This window comes from Actinia tenebrosa, unplaced genomic scaffold (assembly GCF_029948245.1).
Source record: "Actinia tenebrosa isolate PJP-AT-01 unplaced genomic scaffold, QUT_ActTen_1.0 PGA_scaffold5__44_contigs__length_20552954, whole genome shotgun sequence".
NCBI lineage: Eukaryota > Metazoa > Cnidaria > Anthozoa > Actiniaria > Actiniidae > Actinia > Actinia tenebrosa.
This window is the reverse complement of record NW_028292582.1, coordinates 18,073,732-18,090,363: the sequence shown is the minus strand read 5'-3', so window position 1 is coordinate 18,090,363 and position 16,632 is coordinate 18,073,732. Positions and strand designations below refer to the sequence as shown.

The 16,632-nt window shown below is 36.7% G+C and overlaps 3 protein-coding genes across 4 annotated transcripts; 1 reads left to right on the top strand and 2 right to left on the bottom strand.

Annotated features, from left to right (window-relative positions):
• Window positions 1-465: 465 nt before the first annotated feature.
• On the bottom strand, window positions 466-14,099 carry LOC148906780 (uncharacterized). Its single transcript, XM_089037567.1, has 2 exons — window positions 13,967-14,099; window positions 466-5,838 (listed from the first exon to the last, which is right to left on the bottom strand). The coding sequence occupies exon 2, from the start codon at window positions 5,836-5,838 to the stop codon at window positions 1,927-1,929; it is 3,912 nt and encodes a 1,303-aa protein (XP_088893693.1). The 5' UTR covers window positions 13,967-14,099; the 3' UTR covers window positions 466-1,926.
• On the bottom strand, window positions 9,083-13,666 carry LOC148906781 (uncharacterized). 2 transcript variants are annotated; one of them, XM_089037584.1, is made up of 4 exons: window positions 13,605-13,666; window positions 12,786-13,135; window positions 11,749-12,446; window positions 9,083-11,211 (listed from the first exon to the last, which is right to left on the bottom strand). In XM_089037584.1, exons 3-4 carry the CDS (start codon window positions 11,840-11,842, stop codon window positions 10,937-10,939), a joined length of 369 nt encoding a protein of 122 aa, XP_088893710.1. In that variant the 5' UTR covers window positions 11,843-12,446; window positions 12,786-13,135; window positions 13,605-13,666; the 3' UTR covers window positions 9,083-10,936. Both variants share the same exon structure in this region, with proteins under 2 accessions (XP_088893710.1, XP_088893711.1).
• Window positions 14,100-14,161: 62 nt separating the features above from the next.
• Window positions 14,162-14,791, top strand: LOC148906779 (uncharacterized). Its single transcript, XM_089038124.1, has one exon. It carries the CDS (start codon window positions 14,162-14,164, stop codon window positions 14,789-14,791), a length of 630 nt encoding a protein of 209 aa, XP_088894250.1.
• Window positions 14,792-16,632: the final 1,841 nt, after the last annotated feature.

Sequence of the window (16,632 nt, the reverse complement as noted above, 5' to 3'; positions counted from 1 at the left end):
CATATCAAAAAGAACATTGTTATCGACAGTCACGCTATCTCCGGACTGGAGCCTGGTTTCCTGCGATTTACCTTGTTTCTCTATATTTGTTTAATTATTGTTTTTGTTTTTGTTTTTTTTTTTTCAAAAAGGGTGATATGTACTTGGTAATGTTCACCCATCAAAGTTTAAGTACTGCTGTTATTTTCTTTTGTTCACGTACTTTTTCTTGTGCTGGTCTCTTCCAGGGCCCAGTTGTTCAAAGCCCGATTAGTGCTAATCCTGGGTTAACTCTTAATAAGACCTATAGAATTAATCCTGGATTAGCGCTAATCCAGCTTTGAACAACCCTGCCCAGGGCCGTAACTAGGGGGGGGGAGCACAGGGTGCACGTACACCCCCCAACGTACACCCCCAATAAAAGCTTAAGGCCCGCTCATCCATCTCCTTTTTTTTTTTTTTTTTTTTTTTTTTGGTTCTGCTTTCTTTTGGTTACCTTTTTTATTTTAAATTTTATTTTATTTTTTGGTTGTGCTTTCTTTTGGTTATGGAAAATGTTTTGTCCAAAACGGCTTTCATTGTACATTAGTAGCACGAGCACAGTCTTTCGAAACTTTTCAACTTATTTCTACGAACAACTTCGTTTTATAGTCGAACTAAAGTGAATTTCCTCGAGATTTGTCCCCACTTTTTACAGTCATTTATTCGACTCCCACTTGGCATTTATTCGACTCCCACTTCCTTCACTTTATACAACATTTAAATTTTACTCCAAAAGGATAGCTTAGCTCTAATTAAACTCAAAAAAATGCCTTAATAATGATAATTTTATAATCATACTTATCATTTTGATAATTATCATAATTACCATTTTCAATATATGCTCTCTATAAATAGCTACTCAATCTATACATTCTTGTAATTTAATTTATATGATTATTGTTAATCTATATCAAAATATGTCTAAGAATATTTTCCTTTGTGCTTCTGTTGTTCATTGTAATTACCATAATCTACATTAATTTTACTTTAGCTATACATACAGGCAGCCCAAAAATGTAAACCTTCGTTTTCTCTTTTAAGCTGCCTACCATCCTTGAGAAAGATTACACAAAATTCATATCCATTGTATTATAAATGTATTGTTATTATCTTTCATATTCCTCTTTATATATACTCAATTTTCTCAATATGTAATCTCTTGGATGGAATAATGATTGATTGATTGATTGATTGATTGATTGATTGATTGATTGACTGATTGAATATGCTGTTCTATACTACCACTTTAAACTCTCTAACCCGGCCCGTAGACTGATAAATGCGGTCGTAGACTGTCTATTTTTTATCTTTTCTAAGCAAATTAAATCTACAGCAACCTATTACTCAACGTTTTTATCAATGTTTATAGTTTATTCGTTTAAAACGTAGTCTTTAAGAAACAGCCGTTTTTAGCAGCATTGATAGAATTGAATAAACAGAGAAAACTTTACGCTGCACCGTGTAAACAAGGAGTCATATGACCACGTTTTCATTGCTTCCCTCTATTTCAATTCACTTTTTGTAAATTACTTTCTCACTGAAGACTGAAAATAGCTAGCTTTCCCACCCTTTTTGCAAAAGTAAATCAGCTGCTGCTGTAAGTATATGCAATTCCAAGTGTAAATGCTGAGGCTACTCACGCTGATGCTAATTAGTGTGTAATACTATTAGTGCCTAAGCCGCTAAATCGGAAAAATCTTCTCGTGGATATCAAAAGCTAAATTTATGCACCAGCTTAGGCGTGACACTGTGTTGCAGTCAGCAATTGAGATCTTGGCGTGTATGAGACAGATCATCGTGGCAAGCTGTCGCCATGACTCCCGAGAAGACTAGACATGATGATGTGAAAGTTATCGAGCTCTGTTACGTTAATAATGTTCACACATCAAAGTTTGAGTACTGCTGTTATTTTCTTTTGTTGACGTACTTTTTCTTGTGCTGGTCTCTTCGCTGTTCTTTCTCTCGTTGTCTTTGCTCTCTTTTCTGTTTCTTCTCTTCACGGAAGGCGATAGCAAGTTTATCTTGTATATCAGCAACCAGTCGACTAGTCTCTCCACCAAGACCATTTTTTATCATTACCAGTGTCTTTTCAAGATATATTTTGGCCTCTTTGTACCGCTTCAGTTCAAGATTACTGATCCCTAGGCAGTAGACGGTATTTGCTAGTAGCGGATATTCTCCTTCAGGAAAACTACTTGCAGTATCGTAAGACTTCTCTAAGAACACTACTGCTTGTTCGTACTGTTTCCGCTCTACGTGACTGGCTCCTAAGCTATGTAGAATAGTTGCATTCTTTGTCTGTTCCTTAGCATTGTCACTATCTTTAATGGACAGTGCCCTCTCATAATACGTCGCACACTTTTCATACTGCTTCAGGTGAAAAAGAGTATTCCCCAACTTTAGAAGAGTATTGGCTACTTTTGGATGCTGTTTACCATAGTAACCCTCATTGATAGAAACTGCCTTCTTAAAATACGCTTCAGCTTCTTCGTAATTTTGCATACGGATGCTATTGCTTCCTAGTATTTGGAGAATGTCCACCTGTTCAGGATTTTGTTTGTCATAAACACTTTCTAATATACTCAGAGCTCTCTTTAGACAGGCGTGGGCTTCTTTATACTTCCCAAGCAAAGAGAGAGCTTCTCCCCTGTTTGATAACATTATTCCCAAGTCTGGATGAGAAGGACAAATATTTTCCATCAAAGCCACTGCCCACTGATAGTACTCATCAGCTTTGGCGTATCGTCCAAACTTGCATTCCTGCTTTCCCAAGTTATTGAACGTAATTGCAAGCGTTTCTGGAGGTAAGTTGTTACATCTTTCTTGTACTGCTAATGCTTTATCCAAGTACTTCTTAGACTCTTGGTACTGTTGCATCTGGTATAGCGTTGTGGTCAAGTTGTTATAAAGTGTAACAGCATCATTTGGGTCCTTCTCTTCAAATGAACATTCCTGTTTTTCTAGTTCTCTTTCCAAAAGAATGTTGGCTTCTTTGTATTGTTTCTGAGCGATAAGACTGTATGCAAGGTTATTCGTGGTTTTGACTAAAGACGGATGACTTACGTCATCACTATGCACGTTTTGACTTATAGCGAGTGCCCTTTCAAAATGCGTTTTAGATTCTTCGTATTTTCCAAGTGTAAGAAAACAAGCTCCAATTGAATTGAAGGTGGTAGCCTGTTTAGGGTGTTTATCTTCTCCATATTTTCTCTTTTCGATATCCAGGACTCTTTCAAAACAGCTTAGAGCAGCTTTGAATTCCCCTTGTGCAGAATAAGTGTCTCCTAAGTTTCTTAATAAGATAGCCAAGAATGGATGTTTCTCACCATAAATGCCTTCCGTGCTTTCAATGGCTCTCTCCAAATATCGTCTGGACTCTTCCAGTCGACCAAGTTCTAGCAGCAGGCAGCCCATGTTACCTTGGGTAAAATTCAATCCCGTAAGCCTTTTCCTTTCACGCTCAGATTCTTCAAAAGCTAATGCCTTTTCATAACAAAGTTTTGCTTGTTTGAGGTCACCCATATGCTGAAAAATAGATCCTTGAATACTCAATGTTCTAGCCCATAGCGGATGTTCCTTTCCATACATTCGTTCATGAATAGACAACGCCCTTTCTACATACTTCATAGCTTCGTCGTACCGTCTCAATTCACAAAGCGTTTTGCCAATGTTATTTAGAGTAGCAATTATTGTAAAGTGACGTTCATCAGAAGAATGCTCTTCTATATTCAACGCCCTTGTTAGATATTTTTCTGCTTCTTCGTATTTTTCAAGGAAAATAAGGTTGTCCCCTATGTCATTTAGCAGAACAGCAAAACAGGGATCTTTCTCCTCGTCATCATACAAATGCTTATCATACAAAATAAAGATTTTGTGTGAAATTCTAAAAAAAATGTCTGCAGCCTCGTATCTTCCATAAATATTACAGATCATTCGGATTTTCCCTAAACATAAACAATATGACACGTCAACATGCTGGTTGATATAATTCAGCTTGTCATTGCATAGAAATTCCGTGTGGCTCTCGATTACTAAAGATAGGTTTGCAAAATGTTCCACAAGCCTCCTGGTGGCAACAACATCAGGTATGTAATCGAGATCTAATTCATTAATCCAGGAAAATGCTAAAATTACATTCCATATAATATCTACGTTCAATTTTGTATCCTTTTTTAGCATAACTACTTGCAGACTAAGGCGCACAACTTGGTGTACACGAACCTCTTCCAAGTCGTCCTCTTCATAGGACAGTACGAGTGAGGAGGAACGAATAGTCGATGCCACAAGATCTTCATCTTCATTCGGCAAACAGTTCATCACATACTGGACAACATACTGGAGGGGTATCGGCTCAGGTGCTATGACAGATAGGAACTCAAAAGCATGTCTCATGACTTTGTCTTCACTTGCTTCTTTCTCCAAAGCCATCCTAACCGCCGATGTCATTGTCTTAGGATATGTTAAGCTTGTCTTTTGGTATTCCTTCTCTGTTGCCTCTCGCTTACCTTCTTCAAGCTTTTGTAGGCATTTAGTGCAGTCGGTATCTTTTATACGCTTCATGTAAACAGCAGCACTTGCCAAAGCCAACGGCTGAAAGTCCAGAGCCTTGGCTACTTGAAGGGTGATATCGTTATTACAAGACATCCCAGATATATCACACAGTGCCTGTACAGCATCATCAGCATTCATTCCTTGCTTTAAAGATAAATGGTAAGTGTGACGGTCAGAAGGAATGGAAGAGCTGTCTTGGGTGGTAACAAGAATCTGTCCTACACCACTTGTCTTCTCGCCTGCTTGAGGCCAATACTTGGAAACTGACTTGAGATCTGAAACGTTATCTACAACAATGAGCCAGGATAAATACTTTTGTAATCTTGGCATGATGCGACATTTGAGGTCACTAATTTTTTCTTCTGTCGAACGACCTTCAGATGTCTTAATTTTCGTTACGAAATCTTCATCGCATTTAACTCTATCTGCAAATTCCACATACGATTGCAAAAGCGTATCAATGGTGGATGCATTTACCGTCATCACAAAATTCATTTCTGTGCTCTTTTCATCGAAGAATCGTTCTCCAATTTGCCTGGCCACTTCACTTTTCCCACAGCCTGGGTTTCCTGACAGATACACTACAGTTACCTCGTTGTTCTTCGCGTTCCTTAGACGCTCCATTTCTTTCTTGATTTGGTCTACTTCATTCAGTCGACTGACAGTTTCGTGGGATGGTTTGGCTGGCAAAACACAAAAGGGTCGTGGTTCCTCATTACGCTTCTTTTCCTTTTCAAACTGTTTCTTGATGTCTTCCAGTTCCTCTGTTGGAAAGCTTGTCTGGTTCCTGATTTCCTCGATTTCAGTTGTATCGAGTTTCAGGTCTGTAAATGAAGTGATGACTTTATCGATGGACGTCTTGAAATCGGCTTCCTTGAGTTTTCCATCAGTTGTGTGAGCGAAGACTTCGTTGCGAAACTTCCTGAACTCGTCAACATTTTTCTTAACAGTAGCATTTAAAGTTGGTTTAATGCTATCTGAGTAAAGAATGCCATGGAACAGACAAGTGCAATCCCATTCACTTGTATTTCCATTTTTCATGATAGAAAGTTCTCTTGATTTAATTTTTTTATTCTTTGGAGACTCCATTCCGTAGAAATCCATGCCATTCTTGGCCGTATCTTGCCACAGGCCGTGTGTAGCCTGGTACTGAGTGTTCCACTCTTGTTTGAACACTTTTCGTAGTCCATCAGGTATGATGTGTGTGGTGACTTTACAGACCCGAAAGTAGTTTAGTTCTTCGTCACTATATTTTATTGACGCCATCTTTACTCGAAAGATATAAATGGAATACTTTAATAGTACATCATCATGATTTTAAAATTTTTGGATAAATGTAGAAAATGATCGTTTTTTATTTTGAAGGGGGAGGAAGGGATCATGAGCAAGGTGGGATTTTCTTTCCAAAAACTTGACTAAAAACCTTACATTTTCCTTATAAATGAAAGATATGTCTTATTTCTTAATTCATAATAATTTTCTTCGAATGTCAATGATTATTACAAGTTACACCATGCCTTCGAATTCGGCGCCCTCATTATATTTATAGTTACTGCGGAATTTCCACGGATGGGATAGGAAAGGCCTTAAGTAGTGTATTAAGCATGGAATTAGCCCCTTTTCTCGGCCCTCCTTTTCCCGGCCCCCACTGACGTCATCAGTGGCTAAGATCCTAAGGCGGAAGTCGATCTGATTGGTTGATACGATCAGCAGGAAATGACGCCAAAGTTTATTTGAATTGCGCCTAAACGTGACGATTCGGATTGGTCGATACGATAATCAGGAAATGACGTGTAAATTTATTTGCACTGTGCCTGAACCGTTCGCGGTCCTGATTGGTTTCGAACTGACAGGAAATGATTTTTTTTTTATTTGCGTCAGAAGCCCAAGTTTTTATATGTTGTAACGAGCGATCAATCATCATTCCTACTCTACCCCTTATTCCTGCGATATCACATGTTACAATTAGATATTCAGAAAGTTATAAATCTTTTACATCACTAGCTGGGATCCAAGAATTAAACTTATCTGGATACCCTTTCCACTTAACAAAATGCTAAGCGATTTTTCACTCCTCGGTTTTTCAAGATACGCTCTATTTCATAAACATCATCGTCTTTTTGAATACCTTGAAGTTCTTCTTCACAAAAAAAACACCCCCTAGGACTTCTCCTTGTAGGTCTTTTAGACGATAAACTGGTGGTCGCCTTGGGAGTCTTTCCGATATGATAAATATCTCAGTAGTCCAGTTTGGTAAATGACCTTTGTCAAAGATCTTCTTAGGCTTACTGATTCTGACTTGATCGCCAACACGAAATTTGTAACGAATAGGTTCTGTAAAGGTTTTTCCATACAAGGTGTGCCAAACCGCTTGTTCATTTTTCTTGTTGACCTCCACGGGTGTCATTCGAATACTGCGGTGAAAGCTATTGTTGTAAGATTCGAAAAGGACTGGAAGTACGTCAATATATCTCCAAATGTTTTTGAAGGTAAAGTATTTCCACATCTTAGTCTTTAATGTACGGTTCCAGCGTTCTATCACAGATGCTTTCTTATCACTATGTGTGACAAAAAAGTGTACATTATTTTGAGATTGGACAAGGCGATTAAGGATCTCTGTTCCCTTGTCGGTTTGAAACGTCTTAGGGATTCTCCCAGACTTGAAGATTTTTATTAGACCATCCAGTATGTCTTTCCCCGATTTGGTCTTTAGAGGAATAGCTCAGGCGTACTTGCTAAGGATATTGATACATGTCAACAGGTACTTGCATCCATCATTGTATTTACTCAAGGAACTCAAATCTACGAGATCAGCTTGGAACTGGGCGTCCATTCCAGAAACAATAACTCTATGCATGACAATTTGTCTTATCAACCATAGATTTAATAAATATGTTCCGAGCTTTCGGCCTACTCGGCCATCCTCAGGGAAATGAAAAACGTTATATATTGACAAAGAAAAACGCGATCAAACCATGGCATATGTGCGCGCGCATTAAATTAAACGAATTCGCGCGCGCTTAGGACAAAAATAAATAAAACAAATTAATTAATTAATTAAAAATAAATAAATAAACAAACAAACAAGCAAGCAAGTAAGTAAGTTAGTAAAGATGAGAGTATGTGGACCGCGTGGCACTAATGAAATAGTAGAAGATAATATAGGTAAGTTGTAGTGCTTGGGAACGAGGTTATTCCGGGCGAAAGCCCTTGGAATTAAATTCGGAAAAATTAATTTCCGACCTCGCTGGGAGGTCGGAAATTAATTTTTCCGAATTTAATTCCAAGGGCTTTCGCCCGGAATAACCTCGTTCCCAAGCACTACAACTTACCTATATTATCTTCTAAGTAAGTTAGTAAGTAAGTAAATAAATAAATAAATAAAAATAAAATAAAATAAATAAATAAAAAATAATTAATCATCTAGCAAGCAAATATAATTTCCTGGTAAAATTCTACAACTATCTCGATTAAATAAGGTGCTCTTATCCTTTGCTATACTGCATGCCTCCCACCACTTCCGCTGATTCCATTTCGACTCTTTTGATAGGATTTTTACGCTGTTCCAGTCGATGGAATGTCCTGTCTCATTCACATGGACAGCCAAGGCTGACTTGTCCGCTTTTTGAAGGCGAACTGCCGTCTGATGTTCTTTCTTTCTTGTACCTAAAGATCTGCTGGTTTCGCCAATATACTTGATGTCACATTCCCTACAGGGGATAGAGTATACAACTCCAACCTGTTTATCCAATGATACTTGATTTTTCGGGTGTGAGAGGATTTGTTTTAAGTTTATTTATTTATTCATTCACTCATTTATTCATTCATTCGTTCGTTCGTTCGTTCGTTCGTTCGTTCGTTCGTTCGTTCGTTCGTTCGTTCGTTCGTTCGTTCGTTCGTTCATTTATTTATATTTTATTTTATTTATTTATATTTTATTTTATTCTTTATTTTATTTTATTTTTTATAATTATATATATAGTCATATAATATTTATTTATTTCATTCTTTCGTGTTTATTTATTTATTTATTTTTTCATGTTATTTTATTTATTTATTTATTTTATTTATTTATTTATTTTATTTATTTATTTATTTACTTATTTATTTATTTATTTTATTTATTTATTTATTTACTTAATTATTTATTTATCTATTTATTTATTTATTTATTTACTTAATTATTTATTTATCTATTTATTTATATATTTTTTGTCTCCCCGATTAGTAGGGCACTTGTGCACGGCTAGAAGAAATAGAGACAGTAATAAAGTTATTATTATTATTATTATTATTATTATTATTATTATATTATTATTATTATTATTATTTACATAACCGCTGCAGAAAGCTATTGCAAGTCGTTTTAGCAACAATAAGAGGTTAAACGACAATTTTGTGCATCGATTTAGTGTTAGTCATCTTAGTCCAATTTAAAATAATCTTAAAAAACATGTATCCCATCAAACTTCAAAGAAAAAAGTAATCAACATGAAATAATCAACATGAATGAAGTATATTCGTTTATTTATTCATTTTCAAACAACACTTGCATACAGCGAATCAAGATCAAAACGTTAACCAACGTCTAGGTTTTACACTTCTAATAGTTCCTGGATTTCAATTCTTTCAGTGCTTCCCTTCTTCGTTCATTTCTGACCAAATCTTCTGGAGCGTTCATCTTAGTAAGACCCCTTCCAAAGACTTGCTATTCTATTGGATCTACACCTTTGCGTTCTTTCCTAAAATCTCATATCAAATCAACTACATGGGTGCCTGGAAGAGGTCGGTCTTCGAAAACGAGCTGCTCACGGCTACCCCCTTTCATGATTTCTGGTTTTTACCTTATTTTTTCAATGAGCAACTTGTCACGGTTTTTATATAAGGGACTTTGGTAATACACTGATAATATCCCGCTCAATTTTATCCTGTACTTCCGATCTCGTTTCTGGTGGTGGTGGTAGTTTCTCCTCCCCCTCTTGTGGTTCCTTCTGATTCTCTCGACTAGCTTCAAATTTAATATTCATGGGTGAGGAAGTTTTGAAGTGATTGATTTGTAGTGTCTGACCTTTTCCTCGACCATATTTTATGGTTAAGCCAGGTACACTGAGTCCGTCTTTAAACATGTCAATATGACGAAGTTTCCAAAAGTCACACATCTTGTCTACAGCTTCAAGGAAGGGCTCTACGTCTAAGTTATTATACCAGCTTAAAAAGTCCTTAAATGTTTCCATACGCTCTTCCTCCCACACTCTTTGATAATAATCATATTCTTGTTCAGATATATTGGAGCTGCTTAATGCAGAATAGAAATCTTGATGAGATGGAAGTGCAGGTTGATCAAGTTTATCAAGAGAAGTCATCCATTTATAAGGAAAGACTCCTTTCTTTTGCTTGCACTCGTAGGCTTTAAGAGACTGAGAAGACTAAGAGACTGAGAAGACTAAGAGACTGAGAAGAGCTAAATCTAGGAGCTAAATAATTAGCAATGTCAAAAAGCTTGAACTTCTGTTTTTAAACACATAAAGTTATTGTTCTTTTTTACGGTGAACTTAAGGGGATTGTTTTTGACCAAGTAGGGAAAAATGTATTTCTTGATAGCGTTGATATCGTACCTGCCTGAGTTGCATGATACCCAGGAAGTGCTTTCAAGTAATCCTCAGCAGAGTCTGAACAGTTTTCATGTGTTAACTCGTTAGCTACTTCATCAAGTGCTTCCAATATGGATTCATAACTTTGTAATAATAGATGATAGCTGGTATTACTGATTTCACTTAGATACTCCACCAATCGTTTAACTAAGGCTTCAGAGTCACCACCCGTAACAATGCAGTACGGATGATGATATCCTGGAACGTTAGAATAAATAGAAGCACTTAACAGTTCGTGTTGTTTCTCCCATGTTAATTTATGTTTATTGTTAAGTTCGTGGTTATCTTGAAAGTAACACTCCAGGTCAAAGGCGGCTCGGTAGGGAAAGTAACTAGATTCTCAGGTACTACCACTCCAAGATCCTCTAGTTGTTCGAAGACAGTCTTGGCTGTCTTGTAGGCGCTGCCGGGAAAGACGTGTTTTATTTTTCCTTCACAGGTGATTTCATGTCGGTTAAGCACAAAGCCATCTTTCCAAACCTTGCCACATTGGGAGCAAAAGTACGATTTGGAATAAACTTTCATATTTTTTATATATGAAAAGTGATTCCCGTGGAGATTGAGATAGAGCGTGGAGGAAAGGAAGGAAGGAAGGAAGGAAGCTTCTTTATTTTGCCACGGTAAAAACATCAGTCGATTGCCTAAAAATATTTAAAAGTAAAGATTTACGATTAAAAAGCTAGTTACTGTTTTACATGTTTGCCGTGGAGCCCTTAGTTACAACTTTTCTTACTGTACAAACTATCAATTTCCGTTTTAAATTTTCGTACTGACTTGACCTCTTTTATATTTAAGGGAGGGATGCTTTCGATGTGATTTTTGAATGAGTTGTGCGGTGACCTCTCTTTGTTCATTGTGTCGTTTTCGTCATCTTCATGAGAGGTGGACTTTACCAGGAAATAAACATTGATATTAAATTGAAAAAGGATTACGAGATCAGGCAGGCTTTCCAGTGTTGAACTCATCGTCTGGATAGGTTTGTTGATACCTGAAAATAATCAAATATGTTCATATTCTCTTGATACAAAACATAGGTAAACATCCATACAGTCAATTCAAAAAACGTTGTCGTCGACCGGCTCAAGCCTACGCGACTGGACCGAAAGGAATATGGGTAAAAATCGCTGAAGCGGTTAAATATTCATTCTGAATTAATTGTTCCCGCTAGGAATAAAGATAATAATGGCGAGAAACAATCCATCAAATGCACGTCTTCTGGTTTAGGGAAAGAAAAACAAGGTAGTTATGATTTAGTTCACAATTTCGAAAATATGAAGGCATTAAAAAAACGTCTCCTTCGACACTTCCCGCTCGCCTACGAAGGTTCGTGCTGTAAACCAGGCCAGGCATAACTAATCAGATAAAATTATGGAGTCAACTCGGCTTCAATGATTGCTACCCAGAGTTCCTTTCGGTCCAGTCGCGTAGGCTTGAGCTTGTCGACGACAACATTTTTTGAATTGACTGTATATTCGAAGCAAACTTTTCATACAGCTGTTTAAAATAAATAAAGTTTATCACTTACCTTCGATAATACCATTTTGCTTCTCTTTCCAAATTTCCTGGATGGCACCCATTGTGAAGCGAAAGTGCACGGAAGAAGCATAGGTTGTCTGCATAGGATTGACCAGTCTTTTTCTCACAGTCTAGAGGCACGATACTGCGGTTTTCGACGATATAATGTGGAAGGCATTTTACCAAGACCAATGGGATAACGAGGGATGTTTGTAGTGAAAAAAGTGATGTTAGTGATACTATCAACTGTCCACTTGGATGATGGTCGTTGTTGACGAGCCCATTCTAAGATATCTAGATTTCGTAATTCGTTTTCAATCGGCTGTAGGTCGCTTTCGTTGACCACTTGGACAGGTGTTTCAAATACATTATTATTGTTCCTGGATGCATAGTGATCAGTAATAGTGTTCGTAGTATATATCCAAAGGATATATTGAGCTTGAAGACAGTGGACTGATCTCTGAAATCTTGGTGAATGTAACTGATAAGATGGTCTGGGTTAAGTGAAGGAAGGCGGTAACAGTTGGCCAATCTGTTATCTCGCGAGAATCGTGTTCTTATTCTGTTCCAATGTCGATGGTATTCGGTGTTGGTAGGTTGTTGGTCTGGTGAAAGATCGGCTATACTATTCATAGGATCTTCAGCCACAGGAAACGTTCTGGGCCGATTAGATTCGCTTTTCCGTTATTGTTTTCTTGCGTTGGGGACCTAGCAAACGAAAAAAAATCAGTGTATTATTCACGAGTTCACTGGACCAAAAATTAATTTAACTTGATCACAGGGAGCCCGGCTTGGTGATGCCAAATCGGTAAAACGATCACGTTTCATATATTGATGACATTACATAATAATCGTAAGTTTTTGAGACAGCTAATCCATCTTTTGTTTACACACTAGACACTATTATTTACACACTGGACATGAATCGCTTATCAACGTGAATAATTACAAAAGTCGATCAACTTTGACATATTTTTATATTTCCCACATAACGCAACATAATGATTATGCATGTTTTAAAATATAGCAAAACATTTATCAACATACCTGTGGAATCATCGCTTGGCAGCTTTCTCTTCTTTTCTTGATTGGAGTGTTCTTTTATGTGTGCATTGAAGGTATTTTTCTCCGAGAAGGTTTTATTACACTTCCCACATTTGAATTCTTTTTTTCGTGTTGTACTTCGAGTGGACGGTTTTCAGATGTTTTGATAGGTCTGAATTTCTCTTGAAGCCTTTAAGGCAGTGTGGACACTTGTGGCTTTTCTCCTTGTCGTGTTCCCGCTGGTGGCGCTTGAAAGTCTTTTTATTCGTGAACGTTTTCTGGCATTTTGAACATTGATAGGAGCTGGTTTGATCAGTTTGCTGTCCACCCCTACTCTTAGTTGTAGATCGGTTCTGTAAAAATAAAAAATAAAGTGTCTTTATTATAAAATTACCAATGAAATATCTATTTTTCTCTATTTCGAAAAATTGATATCTTCACACGTGAAAATAACACCATTGCGATGGTATTCAAAAATACACGGAAAGAATTGCCTGAAAAAGCCAAAACATACTTTCATTGATAATTATATAATAAACAGAATATTACATTGGTGCTTGGAGATACGAAATTTATCTTCTCGTGTTGAAAATCTCTCACTCGTTCGCTGCGCTCGCTTGTGAGAGATCTTTTCAACACTCGAAGATAAATTTCGTATCTCCGCGCGCCCATGTAATATCCTCTATTTACACTTAAAATATTAAAGTTATTCAAATGTAGGTTTTTTTTTTTTTTGCACTGAGTTCATTCGCTTATGAGAAGTAAAATCAAATATATTATGGAAAACCGGCGAAGAATAACACATTAAAAAAAAAAACTTACCTCATATGGAAACATTAAGGCCATCCTCCGATCCACGACCGCAAGATCTTGCTCGGATGATGTTATTACGAGACCAATCAGGAGCGCGAACGGTTCAGACGCAATGCAAATAAACTTTGCCGTCATTTCCTGCTAATCGTATCGACCAATCAGAATCGTCACGTTCAGGCGCAATGCAAATAAACTTTGACGTCATTTCCTGCTGATCGTATCGACCAATCAGATCGACTTCCGTGTTATTATTCTGCTATTAGATTTGTCAGCTGCATTCGACCCCGCTGATCACCACATCTTGCTGGAACGTCTAAAAACAAGGTTTGGCACTGATCGCTGGAAAAGCACTTAACTGGTTTAAATCTTACCTCTCTGATAGAACATTGACAATCAACGTCCCCAATGGTGAATCAACAGTACGACCTCTTCCTTTTGGGGTCCCACAAGGGAGTGTACATTTCGCCTCTAGCGGAGACCTCATTAGGCGTCATGATTTGGAGTATCATCTCTATGCTGATGACACTCAACTGTACATCACCTTTAAAGTCAACTGTACAGAAGAAATGAATGTGGCAAGATCTAGGATAGAGACATGTGTACGAGATGTCGATGCATGGATGACTTGGAACAACCTAAAGCTTAATACAGACAAAACAGAATTGTTACTATTGAATGCACGCCATCGTCCTCAACAACCTCTCAAATCGCTGTCAGTATGTGGTGATGTGATCCACACAGCAGCTGAAGTTCGTAACATTGGAGCACTGATGGATTCAACTTTGTGTATGGACCAACATGTCACGAACATTTACAAAACATGCTTCTATCACTTAAGGAACATTAGTAGAATAAGAAAATATCTTACTCGCAAGTCTGCAGAAACATTAGTTCGTGCACTTATTACATCTAGGTTAGATTTTTGCAATTCTCTCTTATTTGGACTACCAGACTATGCTATTGAACGTTTACAGAAGGTTCAGAATTCAGCTGCTCGTATAGTAACCCTTACTTGCAAGTATGAACATATAAGACCTATTTTATATGATTTACATTGCCTACCAGTCGAACAGAGGATTAAATATAAGATATTACTATTAACATATAAGGCCCTTAATGGGCAGGCTCCAGGATATATATCTGATCTAGTTAATATCTATAAACCTAGACGTACTCTTAGGATCGTCATCAAGTAATAATTTAGTCATGACTAGTTATAATTTACGATTTTATGGATATAGAGCATTTTATTATGCTGCTCCTTATTTATGGAATTCTCTGCCTCATGATATATCAAGACTGCTGGCTCAGTTTCCAGTTTTAAGTCCTTAATTAAGACTTACCTTTTTAAGGAAGCGTTTGCTAAAGTATAATTATATAGTCAATGTATATATATATATATATATATATAATTTATACTTGGATAAACTATTTTTGAATATACTTATAAGATAGATATTTATTTATTTAAATTCGTTAGTGATTCATAATTGTAAATTTTTATTCATTTATTGTTTTAAATTGTTAAGCACTATTAGGCTTTTTATGGAAATAGGGCTATATAAATAAATAAAGTTATTGTTATTGTTATTATTATTATTATTATTATTATTATTATTATTATTATTATTATTATTATTATTATTATTATCATTATTAGTGGACGTCAGTGGGGGCCGAGAAAAGGGGGCATAGAAAAGGGGCTAATTCCATGCTTAATACACTACTCCTTAGCATGTATATTCTACTTTCGGGAATTGAGGGAGGGACTGGAGCCAAATGAAATTTTAAATGTAATTAAGAAATGATCCTTATTCTTTACTATTGTGCATGTTGGTAGATAAAAACCTACTGAGAAGCAAGCTTTTTTAAAAGAAAACTTCAAAACTTAACAGAGTCGGAATGTAAGGGGCTTGAAGAATTACCGATACATTCTCTCTAAATTTTTAAAATGGTTTAATTTAGAGCCTTCAAATCAGTCAGTGTTTGCCCAAACATTTTAAATAAAAATCGATAAACTTTAATACTTGCGCGGTTTAGTGTGTTTATGGCCGTAGCCGGAGAAAATGCTGCACTATCTTCTGAATAAAACTCTTAAATTTGCTAAGTATTGATGTCTCAAACGGCTTATAAAAGATTTGAAAAATATTATTTTAATTTTGGCAGTCATTTATTGTACCTGCTAATTTATGCAAAAACGATATCCTTTCAGAAACAACGTATTTAGGCATATTTGATCGATCGTAGAAGCTTAAAAACACATTTACCTAAGAATTTTTTTCATAATCTTGAACAATATCATCTTGACATCACATGCAGTGAAAACCTCGCGTTTCCGTAGTATCGGCCATGGTCAAATTCTCACTTGTTTTGAGGGTACTTTTAAGCTCAAGAAAACTGTGTCTTGCAGCTAATTCTTCCAGAAATTCTTCATGTCCGAAAATCGTTGTGAGGCGTATAGAGATACCTTCCCTGCTAGCAGAGTCTCTCTTCTCTTTCTCTCCCTTCTTTCATGCGGGGAGGAAGGAGACTCCGCCGAGTAGAGCGTTCTCTTTGATACACCGCCGTCCACGATGGTGGACGAACAAAACCAGTTTTAAAACCGGTTTTTAACCTATGAAATGTAGTCAAATGCTGTCAAAATCATGACAGTGTTGCTAAGTTACGCCACGCATTCGCGACAGAAATAGCGTTCTACATCGTCAGAGTCTATTTTTCTCTCTCAACCAACACAAAAGGAAAATAGGCTCTGCTAGCGGGGAAAGAGGTACCATATTTGAAGTTTACTAGGTTAGAAAGGTCGAATATTGATTGTATTTTGTACACGAGATCGGTGATTCATCTCAATTTAATATATTTCAGAGCATATATGCTGTTTGCATAAACATTTAAATTTCTTCCAAACAAAAAACAATTTTGAAAAAGTAAGTGCTCAGGGATTAATATTATATGATAGGGTATCTAACGTCAAAGTATGAACAAAATCGCGGATTTTTGACTTGTTTTAAGGTGGCTCCACTATTGGATTGTTTGCGTC